This window comes from Vigna umbellata, chromosome 2 (assembly GCF_029865625.1).
Source record: "Vigna umbellata cultivar VRB3 chromosome 2, Vumbellata_1.0, whole genome shotgun sequence".
NCBI lineage: Eukaryota > Viridiplantae > Streptophyta > Magnoliopsida > Fabales > Fabaceae > Vigna > Vigna umbellata.
Window position 1 is genome coordinate 43,376,400 of NC_142166.1, and position 21,059 is coordinate 43,397,458.

The 21,059-nt window shown below is 35.0% G+C and overlaps 1 protein-coding gene across 1 annotated transcript in view; it reads right to left on the minus strand.

Annotated features, from left to right (window-relative positions):
* LOC124835702 (binding protein) overlaps positions 1-21,059 on the minus strand; it is a 58,680-nt gene that overhangs the window by 29,543 nt on the left and 8,078 nt on the right. Inside the window, 21 exon segments of the mRNA XM_088106943.1 lie at positions 446-625; positions 722-940; positions 1,015-1,200; positions 1,562-1,817; positions 4,889-5,077; positions 5,159-5,504; positions 5,609-5,846; positions 5,849-6,043; positions 9,304-9,628; positions 9,741-9,901; positions 10,037-10,210; positions 13,426-13,770; positions 13,902-13,943; positions 14,134-14,289; positions 16,214-16,363; positions 16,470-16,628; positions 16,727-17,188; positions 18,126-18,441; positions 18,608-19,069; positions 19,403-19,471; positions 19,875-20,097. Of these exon segments, the coding sequence (XP_087963069.1) occupies positions 446-625; positions 722-940; positions 1,015-1,200; positions 1,562-1,817; positions 4,889-5,077; positions 5,159-5,504; positions 5,609-5,846; positions 5,849-6,043; positions 9,304-9,628; positions 9,741-9,901; positions 10,037-10,210; positions 13,426-13,770; positions 13,902-13,943; positions 14,134-14,289; positions 16,214-16,363; positions 16,470-16,628; positions 16,727-17,188; positions 18,126-18,441; positions 18,608-19,069; positions 19,403-19,471; positions 19,875-20,097 (4,853 nt within the window).

Below are 21,059 nucleotides of genomic sequence, written 5' to 3' on the forward strand. Positions count from 1 at the left end.
ACAATTTCATTCTGCAGGCCGAAAGGTTTTATAGAATAGTATCTTTAGATGTATATATATGATAATGAAGTTTGGAGAAAAATTGATTTTACTTTATTTCTTAGCTTCAAACATACATTGAGAAGAATCCATCGTTATTTTCAGGACTTGTCCATAAAACCTCATTCATTGTCAAACATTTTTTGTGATGGTGCACTTGTGACTCCCAATGTGCAGTTGATTACCTAGCTTTCATACGACTGTTCTTCTGTTTCCATATTTATATGCTAGTATGTTAATCGCAGTTTCAAGAAATATGCCCAATTTTGGATTATGTCACACTGATTTCATTTTTTTTCACAATGCTTTTGTAAGGAAATTCCACCCGCCACGCATAATATAAAATCAAATTTATAAAAACAATGAATAATTCAAACATAAAGGAAATTGCAGGCAAACCCTTTACCGGGAGTTCTTCATCAATTTCAGAGATCAGCATCTCATCAATCAATCTCAGAAGGTATAGCGTATTGTCTCGACAGGGTTGTGAAATGAAAATACTGTCAACAGCAGCTGATAGCTCTACTAGATTCTGAATCAAATCCTCATATATATCACGAAGAAAACATCTATATGAATGGCCACCCTACAACGATTAAAAATAAGATATTGTAACCATCATTACACATTCTTGCATCATTAAAATAAATAATGTAAAGGTGTAGTGAGATTCTCAACGTACTTTCTCAAAGTGCATAAGAAGGAAATTGACTGTCTCTTCCATCTGTTGCCAGCCACCTTTTACAGAATGCAAATAGTGACTGAGAACAAGGGAATACAAATTCCGCACCAAGTGCAGCTCATCCCTTTCATTGTCACCTTTATCAGATAATTTGGCATTATAATCTTTTAACACATCAAGCCTCAGAGATGATGTTAACCAAGCATTCCACCCATATTCCTATTAACAATATTATCAATTAGAAAACAGTTTTTCACCTATTAACAATCAAGAGGACCTTTCAGAAAACATACCATAAAAGCTTCAATATTTGAAGCATTTGAATCAAGAAGGTCAAGTAAATCTTTTATTACTTTCATTCTTGCGGGTGCATTTTTACAGCCAGACAGATATCTGAAAATCAGAGGTAACATTTGAGGAAGTAAAAAATGACTACCCTTGCTCCTCACCCTCTCCAAGGGGTTATGTCTTTGTAAAACCTGTAAAGAAGAACTTCCATTAGAATTGGCAGTGAGTGACCATAAATAAGAATCATAATGACTAAGGGCTGGCTAGGAAGAAACTTCTCCATGAGCAGATTAAATTACCTTGTACATAATTTGAAGACCAGATTTTGGAGAATCTAATAGGAAATAGCTTCAACAATTTAGATCATGCTGGAACTAATTTTAGCTTATGGACAAGTTAATTTCATTTTTTTCTTCTCATTTTGCTAAAAGTAACTTTCTTTGCCACTTAATTCACTTGAACTCATTATCAGGCACACAATTTAATCCTTGAAATACTGTTTTGCAAATGTCAGAACTAACAGAAAAAATGAGGGATCTACATGTCCTATACCTGTTTAGGGCTAGCACCACCAAGAAGAACATCAAATAAAGTGGCACATAGAATGTCAGTCTGTGGAAAGCAGAACAGTCTATCAGATATCGCTGAGAAGATTGGTTGCATTCGGATTTTCCTTTGGCTATCGGAAATAGATCTGGGTCTTCCCATTGGGAGGTTAAAGAATCTTGACCCCTTCTTCTCCGCTGGAAGGCCAACCAAAAGCCTTCCTATGAACTGTAAGCTCAACAATCTAATAGATTCAGATCCCCTAGGACAAACCAAAAATCAGGAGCACTCGTAAGAACCAAATATATATTAACTGATTTCATAGAACTATTTGTTTAACCTTCAATCTACATGTTAATGTACAAACTGAAACTTTAGACATAACTTTCATAATTTCTTCATAGAAAAAATGAACATTTTGTTTTCTTAGAAAAAGAACTTTATTGAGGTAGAAAAGTGCCAAGGATATTGTTGTTTGCAAATGTTAAGAAGTGAACTTTAAATATAATTAAACCCTACAAAACTAGCTTGTAAGACGAGGATTGTACCTACTTATTTACTCTAAACTAGCCTAATCACTAGTCAATGTGGGATTTCCAACACAACCACCTCATACAATGGTATGATAATAGCCCGATAATTAGTTTTTTCTCTAGTTGATGTGAGACTTCCAAAAACAAATATCCGAAATGCAAGTTTTTGAGCAAGATAAACTTAATTTTTACAAGAGGATGAACTCAACAAGAAAAAGAATGGAAAAGGGACAATAAGCATAGTAATTTGTCTCCAGTTTAGAAGAAATTAATTTCTCTCTTATTCAGTCTCATTACGTACACACATACATATATACATATATATATATATATATATATATATATATATATATATATATATATATATATATATATATACACACACACATATATATACACATATATATATATGTATGTATATATATGTGTGTGTATATATATGTGTGTGTATATATATGTGTGTGTATATATATGTGTGTGTGTGTATATATATATATATATATATATATATATATATACATACATACATTGATTGGATCAGTTAGGAAACAAGCACGGCCTATTCTAGGAAACAAATCCATGACATTGAGGAATTGATACACTAGTAATAAATTAAGATGCAGCCAACATACATAATTCAAACCAATAAGAATAAAATATGAAACTTCCAAAAATATCTTGACAACAAAAAATCGAAAATATTCACTAAAGGGCTTCCTTAAGATATATTCCAAGATCTTGTCAGGAAATTGAGAATCACTAATATTCACTTACCAACTTGAGGGAAAGTGTTGTAAATAGCAGATTATTAGGATTAAAAACTATTCTAAATATCTCCATAGGAAATAGGAAAAAATATCTTCAACATGCCTCTGACTATTAAGTCAAAGTTTAATGTATAATGCTCAAGTCTCATAATTAGTGTCATCTAATTTGTCAATTGATAGATGTCTATTAACATAATTAGTGTAGATTCACAAATAAGACGAATTGGTGGCAACAGGGGTAATAGTAGAGGTTGAAGTCATCAAAACCATGGATGAAGAGGAGAGAGAAAAACCTAAAATTCAAGGTTCTCCAATCAAGTCAACAAGCACAAATCCAGAAAGAGGAAGAGGAGGCGATCTCGCCACAGGTGATCACTACTGGAGAGGAGTAAAGCACTGCCATGTACGGCAACAAAAGCGAGCAACTGCATGGCTTTGAATGGCAAGTGAGGGTGCGTGGATGCTCTAATGAAGGAGGGTTTTGTGGCGTGGCGGTCGTCTGACCCAGACGATTTGATTAATCTGGCGGCAGCATTGATGTTTATTCTGGCGATTGTTGTAGTTGTGATTACCAACAAAAAAAAAATTGTGTATGGATTACTAAAAAACCCTAGCTCTAGATACTATGTTCAAAGTAGTGAAAATTAGGGTTAGGGCTAATTCCCTTGTGTAGAAAATACACATAGAGTAATATATTTATAATGAATAATAAAGAAAAATATGGGCTAAGCCCAAATACACAAGATATTGTAACTAACAATATCTGACAAGGTTTATTATTGCACTTGCTATGGAGCCGCTATCGAACCACTCATTAATGTCTAGTTCAAAGTTCAACATATAGATGTCTTGGAGTGAGGAAGGTGTATTGCAAGTTGTTGGAAGTCCCACGTCAACTAGAGATAAGGCCAAATTATAATATATAAGTGGGGTGCAAACCTCACCTTACAAACCGGTTTTGTGGGGTTGAGTTAGGCTTAAAACCACTTTCTAATATAGTATCAGAGTCATGGTTGGAGTCTATCCTAGCGAGATCTATGTGGGCATTTTGTTCCACCCGTTGTCGGATCACTATCGGACCACCCATTAATTCTACTCTCACACTCGAGATGTCTATACCTCGGAGTGAAGGGGGTGTGTTGGAAGTCCCACATCGACTAGAGATAAGGTCAAATTATAATATATAAGTGGGCTGCAAACCTCACCTTACAAGCCGGTTTTGTGGGGTTGAGTTAGGCTTAAAACTACTTTCTAATAGAAGTCTCACATCGACAAGAGATAAAGTCAATTTACAGTATATAAGTGAGTGCAAATCTCACCTTAGAACCCAGATTTGTAGGATTGAGTTAGGTTTAAAGTCTTTTTCTTAACAACACAGATTCAACCACTATTTGAGTATGAAGTTGTTTTGTTCTTAATTGTATCTTTGCATATTTATATATCTTATATATATAATAATACATTGAATTTTTTAATGTTTATGAATCTTATGATTCACGGTATGAAACAATTCATGATTCAAAATTTAAGCTCTCCATTACATAGTTTGTATCTCGATTCAACTACCATGATTGTAATGCATAGTCAAAGTTGTTAGTTATCGCTAACAACTATCACATCTAACCTTTCATAGGTGGTTAGCTATCCTTTTGTGTTGTAAGTAGTTAGCTCCAAATGCTTCCATAAGCTTCCCTTTTCAACAAGATGATTAAAAGAATACCATGAATGGAAACAGAACGAGGAGTAGGGGAATTTCTTATGGAGCAAAATGGTAACCAATTTAGCGAGTGGGTGTGGGACTAAGAGAGTGCTTATAGTTCTGTTCATTTGAAAAACAAAACTAAGACAGTTCAATTGAAGAAACAAAACTAAAACAATTCCGTATTCCATTATGTATGGGACCACAGTAGTAGCTGCCTCCGGATTCACAGTATGCATAACAAATTCCTCCAAATCCACAATGCTATAGTGCCACTATAACTGCTACTTAACATCAAGAAAAAATCATGCAGAGAATGACAAGGGTGACATACCGTTGGAGAAGATTGACAAAAATCTGACAACCACCAATTATATTAACTTGTTCAAGGAAAGAAGACAGTAATGATATCTGGGAAACAGCACGAATAATCATGTGCAAGACATCTTCAATACAGGACATATCCTGACTTTTCTCAAAAAATGCTATGAGAGCTTTTATGTCTCCAGCAGCAATGTTCTGTCTGCATATCCCAAAAAATTGAAATGAAAATTGAACAGATTACAGTGAATGCCAGTTGAAAGGACAAAAGATGAAACCGTACCTGAGACTCATTTCACCAAGACTTAACAAAAGAAGACGGATCTTGTGCATTTCTTCTTTGCTAGGGATTCCTCGTCTTTCCTTGGTAACTTGTTCAGAAACAGAAAGTTGAAGAGGATTACTTCCAGCGAATGATTCATACTTTACATTATCACAATAGAATTGATGAATTATATCAAGGACACGCGGAAGCCGGCATAGACTCTTCAGTAAACGAGGATCATTGTCAAATTGCTGGATCAGAAACATGTACAGTTCACGTTGGACCTTGTAAATAGTGCAAACCCAAATATGAGGATTAAGAAATATGTTAGATATGGCCTCTTTCACAAGCAGCTCCGCCAGTCCTGAGAAACATTTAAAAGGAAAAGAAAAAAACAATTTTTAAGGCAAAATAAATATATCACCAAACGAAAATTAGATGCAGAACACATGGGAACAAATTACGCACCAGAATTGGAAACAACATTAAAAAGATGCCTCAACGCAGAAAGAGTTTCCAAATTTAGTTGTTGCGGAGGAACTGATTGTAACAAGAATCCCAGCACAGAAAATCCAGACACAATATGCATTTGTTGTTGATTTGCTAAATTATCGTCTAAAAGAGATGCAATAAGCTCAATAACTTCAGTTGTCACCCACTCCCTCATGGTCTGTGTTAGTGGTACACCATTTGCAGATTCTCCATCTTCTTTTCAAATTTAGAACACTGAGCAATAAGAGGGAAAAGCACAGATACACCACCAACACAGTATATTATCTGTTGTAGTAAGCGTCTTGAGCATAGCTGTGTACCACCAATTACAGCTGCTTCAAAAGAATTCTTATCTAATTGATGATGACTCGTTATTGGTGAAACGTTAAACAGCATTCTTCCAACACTTGCCTGAAAAAAAATTGAGAAACATATTTGAGTATTGGCATTGATGAAATATGGCTCAAAATTTTCTTTTTTATGAGCATTACTAAAGTTTAAGAGAGAGAAAAGAGAGATAAATAAAAGCAAATCAGTTTAGAGCGTAAAGGAATTCAACCAACTTACAATATGATAGGTACATGTATTTATATGTCAAAATCCAAGTAACTTACAAAAATGTAAAGAAATAAGGAGTACAATTATACTCCAATAGCCCGCAAGCTCACAAGGGGTGAGCAGCAGGCCTTGAATCCACCACTTTAAGCTTGAAACACAAAGTGCAGAACCTAGAAGGAGAAAGACCTTCTATAAGAATGTCACCACATTGATCAATACCAGGTACATGAAAAAAATTAATAAGCTTGTTAACAACCTTTTCTCTAACAAAAAAAAGTTCCAATTCCATATGTTTGGTTCTGGAGTGAAGAACAGGAATGTGTGCAAGAGCAGCAGGGCTCAAGCACATCAGGAGTGGTGTGACAAACTTGTTCTGATCATATACTTGAATCCAAGCAACTTCAAGAGCAATATGCGTCACATTTCTACATATTGCTTCAGTGCTAGATCTACCAACAACAATTCTCTATTTAAACCATCAAGAAACCAAATTAAGTCCAGAATATATTTAAGCACCCGAAGTAGATCTCCTATCATCCAAATCTATTGCCCAATCTACATCAGTCCGCATGAATAGTAAAAGATGTGTTGTAAGGAGCACATTGCAGATGAAAACCAATTTAAGAGCTCCTCTAAGATAATACTTATGTAAGAAAATGGAAAACTATTCTATTTGTAATAATCACATCTTTAAAATAAGAAAAGAAAAAAATAAGAAACTTAATAGAAAGATTCTAAAGATATTTTTTCCTAATTACTATGGAGATATTAAGAATATTTTAATCCTAATAATTTGCTATTTACAACAATCTCCTCCAAGTTAGTAATGAATAACAATAATTCCCAATTTGGCTACAACATCCTAGAATTTGCCCTAAGGAAGCCATGGAGTGAATACATCTCCTATATGCAAGTCCTACACCAACATGAATTCATACCATCTTAGAAAGGGGACTTTAAACCTAACTCAACTAGATAAAACTAACATGTAAGATGAGGTTTAAACCCACTTATATATTATGATTAAATCATATCTCTACTCAATATAGCATCTCCAATACTATTCAATGTACTTGTTAGGAACCTAGAAACAATGATGATAGAACAAGACAAAAAAAGAAGAAAAGAGTCTTGCACTCTATTATTCATTTTACACACAGTAAAAGCCAAAGCTTCCAAAGGAAAATTGCTTTCCTTTCTCTCAGGGTTCTCCTTGTCACAAACATCAATTCAAAAAGACTCCCCTAACTCTCCTTAACATGACAATATATAGACTTTTACAAAAAGTGTTCATCACATATCAGATAACATCTAACTGTTAACCAATTAACTACTTCTGTTTTATTTTTCTTCCTATGGTATACTTTCAAGAGCTCCTCCTTTTTCCCTTGCCTATCAGTATTCTTAGTCATTGACACAATAATTGTTCCCAAACCATCAAGTTCCTCTTTGTATGCTTTCATAACAACCAATGCATAGAAGAACATAAAAACAAGACCTAGTTAAGATTCAGTAATTATCACTTTCATTCATAACGTAGATAACATGTTTGACAAAGGTACAAAACATTAAAATATACTCAATCAGGAGTCAACTGAGATGTCATCACCCCATGGAATGGGCTTAGGAGGTCCCTACGACCGTATTAGTGGCAACAGGTGCACTTTCAAGGCAATGTGTGGGCAGCACACATCAATACCAACAATGACACGAGATAGTGTGTCAACTTTGTTGATGATGCACATGTCGGTATTGTTAATGCGGAAGTGACGCACACCTTTCTAGCCTACCAATAATCTTAACAACGATGGCAAACAACGGCAAACAACGGCAGTGGTGGTGGCGGCTGTTAAAGAAGCAGTAGAGACAAGGCTTCCAAGAAGCATCAAAACATGCTTAAGATGTAGTGTATGATAATTTGCATATGCCAACACTAGGAAGCATAAAAAACTTCCTTGTTAGTTTTAACAAAAATATCCCAATTATATATCGAGTCAATATAATAAAGCCATCAAAATAATTATTAACCTCAATCCTAGAAAATAGTTAAGAGTGACAAGATTAAAAATCTATAGTAGAACATTAGTTTAATACCAAAACTAAAAGTCTTCAAACTGATTGGGTCGGTGAATTTAGGTCTTGCAAATCCTTTCTTGCAACTAATGGTATCACACACCGCATAATTTCTCCTCACACTCATCACCAAAAAGGTGTTGTGGAACAAAATCACAGACATATCACTGAATTAGGTCTGACCTTATTACATTATGCCTCTCTTCCCTTAAAATTTTGGGATTTTGCTTTCCAAATTGTTGCCTACTTGATTAATAGGTTACCCACTGCTTCATTGCAATTTCGGGTTCCCTACAGTGTCTTGTATTACAGTCCATTTGGTTGTGCTTGTTTTCCTTTCGTCCTACCATATAACAACCATAAACTTGACTTTAGCTCTCGAGAATGTGTTTCTCGGGTATTTCAATTCTCACAAGGTTTACTTGTGCCAGTCCAAATTTGGTCACATATATACTTCCAAAGATGTTCTTTGCCTCCTAATAGAAAAGTTGTTGCCTATAAATGGGCGTTTCACATCAAAGAGAATCTCGCTGGTAGTGTTAACAAGTACAAAGCAAGTTTGGTTGCTAAAGGCTACAATCAAGTTCAGGGATTTGATTTTAAAGCGTAGGTGACAATTGTAGTGCTTCCAAAGGGGATTTTGAAGGAGGAATAGAAGTTACTGGTTCACCATCCATGATCAAAGCAGAGGATTAGGCCTGGGAATTTGGGATTGCGAACAAAAGGAAAAGAGGATTGGACTAACTCTGATACCATACTGAAGTTTGAGAGAAGAGATATGAAAAAAAATATAAGAAATTTTGTTTAATAAAAAAGAATTAAACCAAAACAAAATAGGTGCATGCATTCATGTCCATAAATCTAAGTAACTAACTAATACCCGACTGACTAACCGACAGCTTGAGACAAGAAAAAGAAATATTCTAACTGTTCTAGATCAGTACAAGAAAGTAAAAGGAGTAGAACTACACTCAAAAAGAGAAATAAATATTAAATAAGCATGGCATGTACAGTCGTATAGAAGATTAAAAATCATTGACCTGAGCATTGAGTCCAAAGATAATTCTTGATACCAGACCATCTTTGGCATCAAGAATCCCGCTTGGTACTTTATCTCCCGAAACCGGGAGAGGCAAAGCTTCATTATCAAGGAATGAATACATATAACTTGGTCCAAGAGAGTAGATACTCTGTACTTGTTCAGCAGAAATGGCATCATTAAATAAATAAACAGGGCCAATTTGGCCAAAAAAAGGGCACGAATCTCCAATTGATTCAAATGTGAGCACACTGTCTTCATAGTGAGGCATCTTGATTTTAGCACCAATCATGCAACTTGTTAATGATTCACTGACCTTTGCATACCTGAATAAACAAAGCATAAAAATCATATCAGAGTATCACAAAAGAAATTTAGCAATTAATCACGAAAATAAAATCATTTAAATAGAAAACTACTAATTAGCATGGTTCGAACCTGCATTTTTCAGATGAGACAAGCTCCCCATCCAAGTAACATCTCACCAAGCTACCGGCAGAAAAGGCTCTTCCTATGCTATGAGTTAAGCAAAGAAAATGCCATCTCTTCCTGACTAAATTAACACGTAGGTCCACCCGCTGTCTCTTCAGATTTATTGACTGCAAGGGCCAGCCAAATTAAGCCAGCAAATATTATTAATTCACTTAACGTAAGGCTAAGTAAAGCAACAAAAAAGTGTCAAAGAACAATACACAGCTTGACAAAAGAACTAATTTTTCATATCTATTTCCAACCTCATAAGTAAGCTTCTCCTTTGCGAGCACGGCCAAGGATCCTCTCCCATTTTCAGTAAGAAAACTGAAAAGACCCATTGCTCCATTTCTAGGGAAATTCTCAATCCGGAGCCAACAGGAAAAAGAAAAACCCTTATTCAGAGGCCACTGTAGTGGAGTTTTCAGAATGATACCCTGCAAGAATTTGAAAGGAATGAGATAATAGAAGGCATAAAATAATGAAGCAGTAGTGTTACATTTGGCAACGAAAACATGGTTCAACAAAGAACTATAAGCAGCGAATGAAACAAAAATTACTTTTACAAGCATCATACAGCATCCATTAATTAACATAAAGATTGTAGCCCATACACCTGAGTGTATTTGTAATTAACCAAAAGCTCATTAAAGTAGAGCCTCCCAATAACTGTCTTTAAGTATTTGTAAAAATATTCATACACAGTCCGTATTATGCCAAAATGATTTTATCCTTCATATATCAAGATTGACAAGAAATAATTGACCGCAGCTTAGTAAGATATGGCATAGATTCTGATACCATTTGTCATAGCTCCTATTGAAGATAATAGAATCACCATAACTCAATCATCACATATAACAGCCGTTCACCAGTATCCATACTCCATGAGGAATTCATTGATTAAGCTAAAGAGGCTTCTAAGAAGTGATCTTTGTTAGATTTGATGGATTACATCGTTCCTTCACTAATTTCCCTATCTTAGGTTCTAATATTTATAATAACATAGGTAGTTCATATTCAATAAATGATAAGGAAGAGTAAACAATAAGAAATGTCACATCTAGAGTCTTAGGTACATAGGTATAGCACAAAACAACTTTTCTATTCAATTATCACACCTCATCTTTACTTTTCCTCCTCATCTTCACCTAATAATCACACCACAAACTAATAATCACCTAGTATTAGCACCTATTCTCTGTCTCAAACCTACCATTGTCTTCCATCTCTTCCACTAGATCACTACAGGTCACTACATTTCATTCTTTAACTGCTCAATCTCTTACCTCACCTATTTCTAACCAAAAGCACACTGTTTCTCATTCTCCTCCTAATACTCACCCAATGCAGACTCACTCCAAGTCTGGTATTGTTCAACAAAGAATTAATACCTCTTCCTATTGTAAATGTGGAACCAAAGAGTGTCAAAACTGCTTTACACGATACAAAGTGGTTTTCTGCTATGCAAGATGAATGTCTTTAGCTCTGCTTCCTCCTAATCACCATGCTATTGGTTGCATGTGGGTGTTTCGTGTTAAGAAAAACCCTGATGAGACTACTCATAAATACAACAACTAGATTTTCTTCCTTTCACCCAACTTTTTATAGGTTTGTTGTTGATACTCTTCAATATGTAGGGATTCTTTTGGAAATAGAACAGTTTTTTCAAGTGAAAAACAAGGCATTTTGTTAGGATAACATTACCCCCAAAATAATGAACAGACATATTTGCACCAAGCAATAAGGTACAACTAGTTTCAACCATATGTCTATTCTCCATTTTCCTAAGGTGTATAAAAGCAAGTATATTGATGCAAAATGTTGTGTGACTTGTTAAGAAGTCGATTTTAAACCTAACTCAACCCCACAAAACCGGCTTGTAAGATAAGATTTGCACCCACTTATATATTACAAATTGGTCTTACCTTTAGTCGATGTGAGACTTCCAACACACTCCCCTCACGCCGAGGTATGTACATCTCGAGCGTGAAACTAGACATTAATGGGTGGTCCAATAGTGACCCGATAGCAAGTGGAACAATTATCCACACAAATCTCGCTAAAATAGGCTCTAACCTGGCTCTGATATCATCTTAAGAAGTGGACTTTAAGCCTAACTCAACCCTACAAAACCGGCTTGTAAGATGAGGTTTGCACATACTTATATACTATAAATTGGTCTTACCTCTAGTCGATGTGAGACTTCCAACATGACCTTATGAGTATAGATAGATTAAAAGAAAAATATTCTTTGGAATTATCCGTTAGTAATATTTTGTTTACTTTTCCAAACTGATTTTTGGTTCCATCAAGGAAAGACATAAAAATAGACAAAAGTTCACAAAAAATATTTTCATTAAATCCAACTTAATTCATCAATGAAATAATAAAATATCTAAAACCAAAAGATGACACAAGGTTTGGCCCCCAAATGTCATAATGGATGATAGAAAAAGTAGAGTCACACCTATATTCAGAATGTATAGGTCAAGGAACATGACATGTTTTCCCAAATAGCATGGTTCACATTCCAAAGTTTGGAGACTACTAAGTTCAAGAACCATCTTTAAATTTGTATGATGAGGATTGTCCTAAGTGTTCAAGCAACCATTTAGGATATGCATATGGAACAAAAGATACAGATGAGCTAGTACCAAGGTAGTATAGAACTCTATATTCATGTCCTCTAATCATCCGAACCATAGCATGTTCTTCTATGTTAAATTTGATGTCGTGGAACTGGACTCCCATCTTCTAACTAATCATGGAAACCTTGACCAACGAACCAAATTTCAACTAAAGCAAACCAAGAAAGGTAGTTTTCTCGAATTAATTTTTGAGAAGTTATGGAAGGAGTTCCAAAGAAAGAGGAAATAGTCCCTAAAGGCATGTTGAACAAGGAAAGGACATAGTCCAATGGTGCAACACAGAAGAGCCGAAGACAACCTAGGGAAGCTTTTAGAGAGAGAAACCTAGAGTTTCAAGTGAGAGAAATTGTGTTCAACACTAGGAGACTCACCAAATGCTCCCCGAACGAAGATCAGAGGGTAGAAACAGGCTCGGAATGCTCCAACTAGTCATACCAAGGTGGTCCGTGAAAATTCCAACCACTGGAAGGTGACGCATAGGACACATGCACACAAGGCAATGTAGCGGTTGGTCGGCGAGTGATGACACACCGGTCGAATTTTGGATGTGCGACCATTGGGGTTGTGTCTCACTCTTCGCGATACACTAGACCCAAGTGTCGGTGGACCAAACTCTAATGATGAACAATGTGAAAAATGACCAATAGGCAACTCCTTTGTTGGACAGTGAGGCAAAGCGGGACCAACGCACTCAAATATCAACATTAGAATAATACAAAGGAATTAGAATGAATTTTAGAGAGTGAATTTCCCTCTCCTAGGATCTCATTTATAAAAACTTTAGATACATCAAATACAATGTATGAGAGGGAAGAGAAGAGAATCTAAAAAGCTATATCTAGGAACTAGGTGCAGCACAAAGCACACAGTACCTTTACAATAAATTCTGAGATTATTCATTCTAACAGAAGAAAAAGTCTACTTGGAGCCAAGTACTTCAAAAATAACTAAAGAAGAATTAGGAGACCTAGAGATACATCTATAATGGCTTCAGAACTTACAGAATCAATTCCATCAAGATCAAAAAATGCAGTTGGCCCCTTTTCATGTAGCATTGCCAAGAGACTTGTTAACAAAACAGAGCAGTACAGCCTCCTCATCCCAACTTTCTCACTTCGGAGTAAAGCAAAGATTTTACGGATGTCCTTCCCTGATATGCTGTGCCCACCAATGGCTTGAATTAACTGTGAAATCTGAAAGATCACACTGTCATTATCTTCTTGAGAAAACCAATTAAGAAGAAAATCAAGCATTCCTGCTCTGACACAAGAAGCTCTGTTAGAAATGGAATCTTTTAACAGTTGCTGAAACATCTCCAGTCCATGATGCTTCAAAGACTCACTGCTCTGCCCAATCACAAATAACAACCAAAAAAACAGATGGCATTATTTTCTTAAAACAAACTTTAACAACTACTAAAATAACTATTGAAGAAAATAATTTATTAGAAAAAAACATAGGCAAAGGAATTGCAAACCTTTTGCAGTACAATCAGATATAATATTATTACATCTTCGTTCTGAAATCAAAAGAAGGAAAGCAGAAAAATAAGAACACAAAAACAAGATTTATGAAATGAAGAGTTCACAATACTAAATAATATAGCATCCGGCAAACACCACTTGCAATAGTTTTTTCAAATAGAAAATGAAACAGTGCAGATGGATCAAATAATTTATGGAAGCAAGACCTATGTACCGGTACATCACCTTTATCATAGGACTCATTTTGTCATCAAATTTTCCATCAACAAGCATATCAAGCAAAGCATCTAAAAGGCTTTCACTTGAATGCGACTGGCAAAAATCCAATAGCAAACTCTGCAGAGTCTGGTAGCCCTTTCCAGCCAGAGCTCTAAATGCCGCCTGCAAGGGATGATAATACAAGAAGCTTTTAAATTGGAATGCAATGGTACAATGCTCGCAGCTTCAATAAAACATACAAATCCAATATAGATGCAAACCAAAAAGGATGACACCTCAAAAGGCAATCAGCCTATACTTAAATTTTATAACCACAATACAAAAACTAAAGATTTAGGCTCGTGCAAGACCTAATGTGTATTGTTTTTCACTGGAATTAGCACCCACCAATTTCTCCTAGCTGACATAATTTTCCATGAGATATGGTAGGTACAAGGATCAGTGAACCTCTTTGCACTATTTGGATTAAAATGAAACAAAGAGAAAAACAACAAGAGAGTAAGAAATAAGAAGAATGAAAATAGCATTGTTTGGATAGATAAACAAAAAAATGGATAGATTTCTTTCAACTTGTTTGGATGAAGCAAAGACGGTAGAAATAAAAAAAAACAATTACATTAAAAAGCTTTCTGCACTAATAAAAAAAATTGTAAATGGAACCCATGGAAAAAAACTTCCTTCCTATTGCTCCTCTCAAACAAATGGTGGAAATTTGTTATTTCCATCCTACTGTCTTCCTCTTTGTTGCCTTCCTTACTAACTAGATAATTCAACCAAATAAAAACAGTTTCAAGTCTATAGTACTGGCAGTCAGTCTAGTAACCTACATAACAAGATGAGTTACATCTCCATTAAGTTCAGATGCCAGGTGATAAAACACATTTGAATACAAACATCTCAAGGATGCTGAACAAACCAGACAGTAAAGGCTCAATAAATTTAAAACAAGACAGTCCTGAGTCACTCCCTTCCAGTTGTTGAACTATTGTACCAGTTGTTATCTAACAAATATCAAACTACTCACAAATATGTAGTCTTATGCTCAAGATGTTCAATCTTCGACATGAGGAGTGCATAAAGTTCCCATGTCACTTACAAATATTGTTAAAATAGACCACATGAATGCATATGAATGGATGCAAACCTCATAAGTCAGGTTTTTAGAATTGAACTAGGTTTAAGATCATTGATACTTTTCCAGGTAGCCTACATATTTTGTGTAGCTCAGTTCAACGCATCTTAGGAAGCAAAGAATCTTAATTGTTATCTTGTAATGTGCTTTGGCTTTTATATATCTTTCTAATACCCTTAAATATAAATAAGTCCATTCAGTTGGATGTAAAAAACACTCAAGCACATTCAGAAAGACCATTACCACAATTGCCTATATAGATACTTAACTTGTGGTATAACATCTCCAATGTTAACCTTATTTTCTTGTTTATTTCTAAATTTGTAGTGTCTTTATCGCCTCCCACTCAAGTGAAACCCTTTGAATCCATAGAAAAAATTTGCTCTGAATCATCTTTGTGCATAAAGAAGAAAGTGACAACCATTTTGGAGTTGAAGTTTCCAAACCTTTTGTTCTTCAATTTGACAAGTTGTTTAACAAAAGAACAATGTATTAAGAGTAAACCAGCAAGGATTAATCCTTTTAAGAGATCTAATAAACATATTGATATTCCTTTACAGCTTTGGGAAAATTATTAAAACCACAGTTACAAAGATCCTTTGACAAAGTAGTTAAGAGTATGATCCTTGTCAACCTTATATTCTTCATGAGATCTGGAGTATAACATAAAAATAGGCCAGCATATTGCGCTTGCCCTAAGCCTGTAGAGCTCTTCAGTAAGATGTGAAATAATGTTATTCATGTGCTTACTCCAACAACTTATGTTGTTTACAAAACTGGTTTGCAACGAATCCAAAAACAGCTAAAGGGCAACAAAAAAAACAACTTGGAGTAAAATATAATTCCCAAATGTTCTTAACCAAATCAAAACAAAAACAAAAAATAAAAATAGTAACAAGAAATAATAGTATTACAGAACTAGGGATGAAACATAGCAGAAAACAATGAAGTTACCTTCGAGGCATCATTACTTGCAAGCAAACAAGTAAGTGTTTGGAGTACATTCAAAACCAATTTCTCCCCATTTGCCCCATCAAGGTTGCTGTTCAATAAAGATACAACATGCAAAAAGCATTCCCCATCCCGAAATAAAGTCTGATAGTACTGAAGCAGTAAAGCATCAAAAGCAACCCTTCAGTTAAATATGAAAATGCATTTGAAGACATTGAAGTAAATAAAGTAAAGAAATAAATCAATGTCCGACACATACTGCTTGGTTACTCTGGAGCGTATCTCTCATTCCTACCAACAAATCAATAGATAGATCAACAAAACTACTCTCCCGTTCTTTTAATTGAGTAAACATTTCTAAATACTTAGAGCATAACTGCAACTTTGCTTTTTTATCTTCCTCAGAAAATGGCATGATCTGAAAAGAGATTAGCCATGTTAACAGTGGAAAAACAAAACTCAACAACAATTATGACTCAGAAAGGCAAATTCAAGCAAATAGCACGTAAAGTATACCTTCATGAGATTGAGTATATGTCCAAGCACATCATCTCTCAAACCTTCCACCCAAAATAAATCAAATAGGCAATCAATGCATGTAAAACTATGTAGTATCAGCTTGGCATCTTTAGCTGCTGCTAGAAACTTGGCAAAGAACTCCATGCACACTTTCATGCAATTAAAGCAACTTTGTATAGTCACATGTAAATTGCTTTTACATTGATCTTGCAACGATACTGATGCATCTGTGGCACTTTTCTCATTGGAGGGATCCATGCTTCCTGGACTTCTATACTCATGTGCTTGAACACAGGCAACTTGTAGAACACGAGAAACTGCACTCAAGGCCTTAAAGGAAGCAATTGTTCTCTCAGGGGAAAGCTGCAAGATGTGAACCAAACTCCTCACAAGAACACATGCAATTTCAGGATTACAAGCACAATGCTCAAGTGCATCCAGCAAAGAAGACAATTCCCTCTGCAACAGAAACTACAAATAAATACTTGGAGAATAATCAAATCATTGAATTCAATCATACAATCACAAGAATCTAAAAAGTATACATCCATGAAAGCTTGATACATTTGATTCATATGCTGCAGCTTGAGAGGCAATATTACAATTATAGAAATATGGACCTGATCTTATATAATAAAAAATATTTAGACTATAGACTTATTATTAAGAACATTTTCATTTATACCCGTATTGTATCTCCTTTATTTATTGTATTGATTTATTTTTCTCCGTACAAATGTGCTATCTCAGAAACATATGGTTATTTTTAATTAAAACTCATGCTAGGAATCACTATGATCATTGGCATCTCAGCTAGGCTGACATTCCAAGGAACATCTATCATTTGTTATCACATGAAAATATCATTAAAAACAAAAAGAAAGATACACAGAACTCATGGAGGGACCCAACCAAAACCCATGAACAAAAAACAGGCCAGCTATATAAAGCTATACACAATCTAAGAAGCCTTATACATAGGAAAAAGAATCCTATTATGATAATAGTCCAAACTTATAAAAGTTGGCTTAACTTTCTACCACTTAAACACTTCTCTAGAAGACAGGCCTAAACTTATCAACTTGTCAGCACAATGATTTCCTTCCGGAAAAATGTGACACCTTAAAATTAATACCATCACAAAACTTAAAGAATTTCCTCCAACAGCCTCTAATAGACCACTGTACAACCTCTTGATGAGAGAAAGCTTTACACACCAAGGTCGAATCACGTGTTTCTCTCTTTCTTAGAGTTGAGCACTTAGAAATATACAATTTCAATGCGTTTATGAGTATGAATATAAATTCATTCAAGCAAATTTAAACATATATTTTGAGTATATATATACACACACATATAGATGAATAAATAAGAAGTGGGAAATAAAAGAACCAACCATGTTCTGTGTGTTTCCACTACATGTTGCAGCAAATTCAACAAATGAAATTACTTCCATCTGTAGAGAATTAACCCCATTAACTTCTGCTGTATTACTAGTGCTCCTTAAAGCATACAATATCTCAGACTTCTCATTGTATCCAAACATCTTTCCAGCAGATTCATCTGAACCTGATGCGAAATAAAAGAAATTTTCTGAAAACATAAGATCCCATATTCCCTCTTGGCGAAAAATTTCAAGTGACATGGGAGAAGAAGAGAGAAGGTTTCTAAATGCATTCAGAACTGTGTTCTGTAGAGCTGAAACAAAGATCCTGCAACATTGAAAGAAAATCAACATATCAAATATTAGTTCTATGCATGAAGGTACTACTTCCGAGATACATTAACAGAAATACTTCACAGCACTTTTTTTTATAGTATATTAGATTTTTCAGGCTATGAAAAGGAAAAACACTGCAAGTCACTGGTATAGTTCACCTTAAATAGCTAGGCAAGTCACTGTGACTTGAGCAAGTTTTTATGCAAGGAAATATTGTAAATAAAACCCTCATGACCCATTTGATTGACAATTCATAATATGCAGAGGAAACAGGCAATGCAAGTCGACCAGAAGATACTTGGACATGAAGAGATTTTGAACCCTCCGGAGCTAACAGAAATGAACAGAGACCGCTGCTCAACATAACAACATAATCATTCCAAATATCAGAGAAAGAAGCATGGGATGGAAGGCCCGAAGAAAGCACTGCTGCATCAGATTTCACATAATTCTCATTTTCTCGAATGTCAAGACCAGGCATACCAACAGCATGCTCTACAGTAGAATCCTTCTCCTGTCCCAAATCTTGAAGCAGAAAAGCTGGTGAACAAAAACTATTAGCAAATTTATGCACCCTACCATTTTCACACAGAAATTGCAAGCTGATCATATTGCCAAAGCTGTACCAATGTCAAGGTCTCAAGCACCACTTTTTCTTTAAATTTTAATGATATTCAAGTAGCAATCAGTCAAAAGAAAATCAACAAGTGAACAAAGAACAGCACTGTTCTATCTGCCATAATAAAAATTCAGGGAGGAATATACCTAAGAATGGCAAGCAAATACATCTCTAGAGAAGACACGCGTGAAATGTTTAGAAATGTCATTAGGCAATGAACTGAAAAATTTTATTTTTTCTTTTTTATTATTAGCATATATCTGTGCGTTGAGGTATGAAGTTCAAAAAAAGGAATATTCTAAAATTCATAACATCAGCAAATTGTGAAGGATACACTGCCTCCCTCAAAACCTCCAGAGAAAGAATATGAAGTTGAAATATTTTTTGCAATGGTTTATCATCCCTGCAAAAGACAAGCAAACCACTTTATCAAAGAATGCAAAACAGACTGTATATACTAACCATATAGATAATACGGTATTATCCCCTCGGAGAGAAAGAAATATGATGAGAAATACAAAATACATTATCTTACATGTTAAATTGATACAAGCTAAAACAAGTTGACGGGATAACATGTTAAGGCCAAATATGTGTATTGTATACAGCAAACTCAGATTGTGATGAATGAAGTTTGCAGATTCACCAACGTCAAGCTAGTCATTAAATTATTATCCACAAACTCAAACATCAAGACACATTGATTCCTCAGAAAATGCAGATACAGCAAGCGTAAAAAGAAACACCACCATATCTTCCAATAAATAAAATAAAGAATAATAAGCTTGAGATATACCCAACAATACCTGAATCCATCTGCCAAAACAAGATTACGGTAAGTTTTTGCATAATTTGATGGAAATCCAAGACCATCCAGCAGCACTTCCAACCCTCCAATACTTCTAAAATGATTCTGGCCCCGAAGATTTGCAGATAAGGCCAATGAAAGAATTTTCAAGCACAAATAGAGAAGTGAATCGTCCATCAATAGTTCTTTCAGGCTAAATCTTCTAATGACACGTAAGAGCTCTGAAAAATTAAGTTTCGTGAATGGAAAATATATGATAATTGAACAAAAAACATAAAATAAGTCTGAAAATCTATTAAGCATGGAATTTCAATATACCATGAAATTCAATAATCATGGGATAGACAAAGAAAGGAGTTACAGTTGAGCTATTTAAGGATAAGATAGGTGTCATGAAAAATTAAGGCTCGCGTGAATGTGAAGCCCAACCTTTCATCTTTATGTCACCTAGATAATTTATATTAATGTTTAATGTAAAAGATATTTGGCAAGACAAAAAGAATGAATTATAAAGAAAAAGGATGACAAGCAATCATCCTAAACAAAAAAAAAAACAGAAAACAGAAAACCAATGTAATGTGCTCCCTAATCCAACAGCATAACAGCTACTGAAAACCCATTAAAAAGACATGTGTTTTTGTTAGGTTCCTTTATTCAAGGAAACCAAACGGTAGCTTCTCTTCTCACTCACACACTCAACAGCAGAAAGAAACTGTGTGTATATGTATTTTTATTTACTCTGTAATGTGTAAAAAAAGAAATACAAGTATAGATCTCCCCCAAGGAAACCTCCCTTCCTCCACTGGCCAAGAGGTCCAGTCTAAACCAAAACAAAATATTTCCTACCCTCTCTCTCTATTTTGCTTGTTTATTTATACTCTCTCTCTTCTAACAAACTAGCCTCTCTCCTCTAACAGACTAATCCTCCCTTCCCGCCTCTAACTTTCTCTCTTTTTATTCCTCCTCACATATACCTTTAATTGTCTAACAGTTTTACACCAAATAGACGCCAAAATCCAAATCATAGTGATGTGCCAAAATCCCTCAATAGCCATTAGAAAGCCGCAAAGAATTGTTTTTTCAGTTTCCTCTCACTCAGATTGGGGTAACAGCATCTGGTCAGCTGCTGTTCCACCAGCAAAGTCTTTGGTTTTATGGAAAATTCTGCATAACAGAATGCATA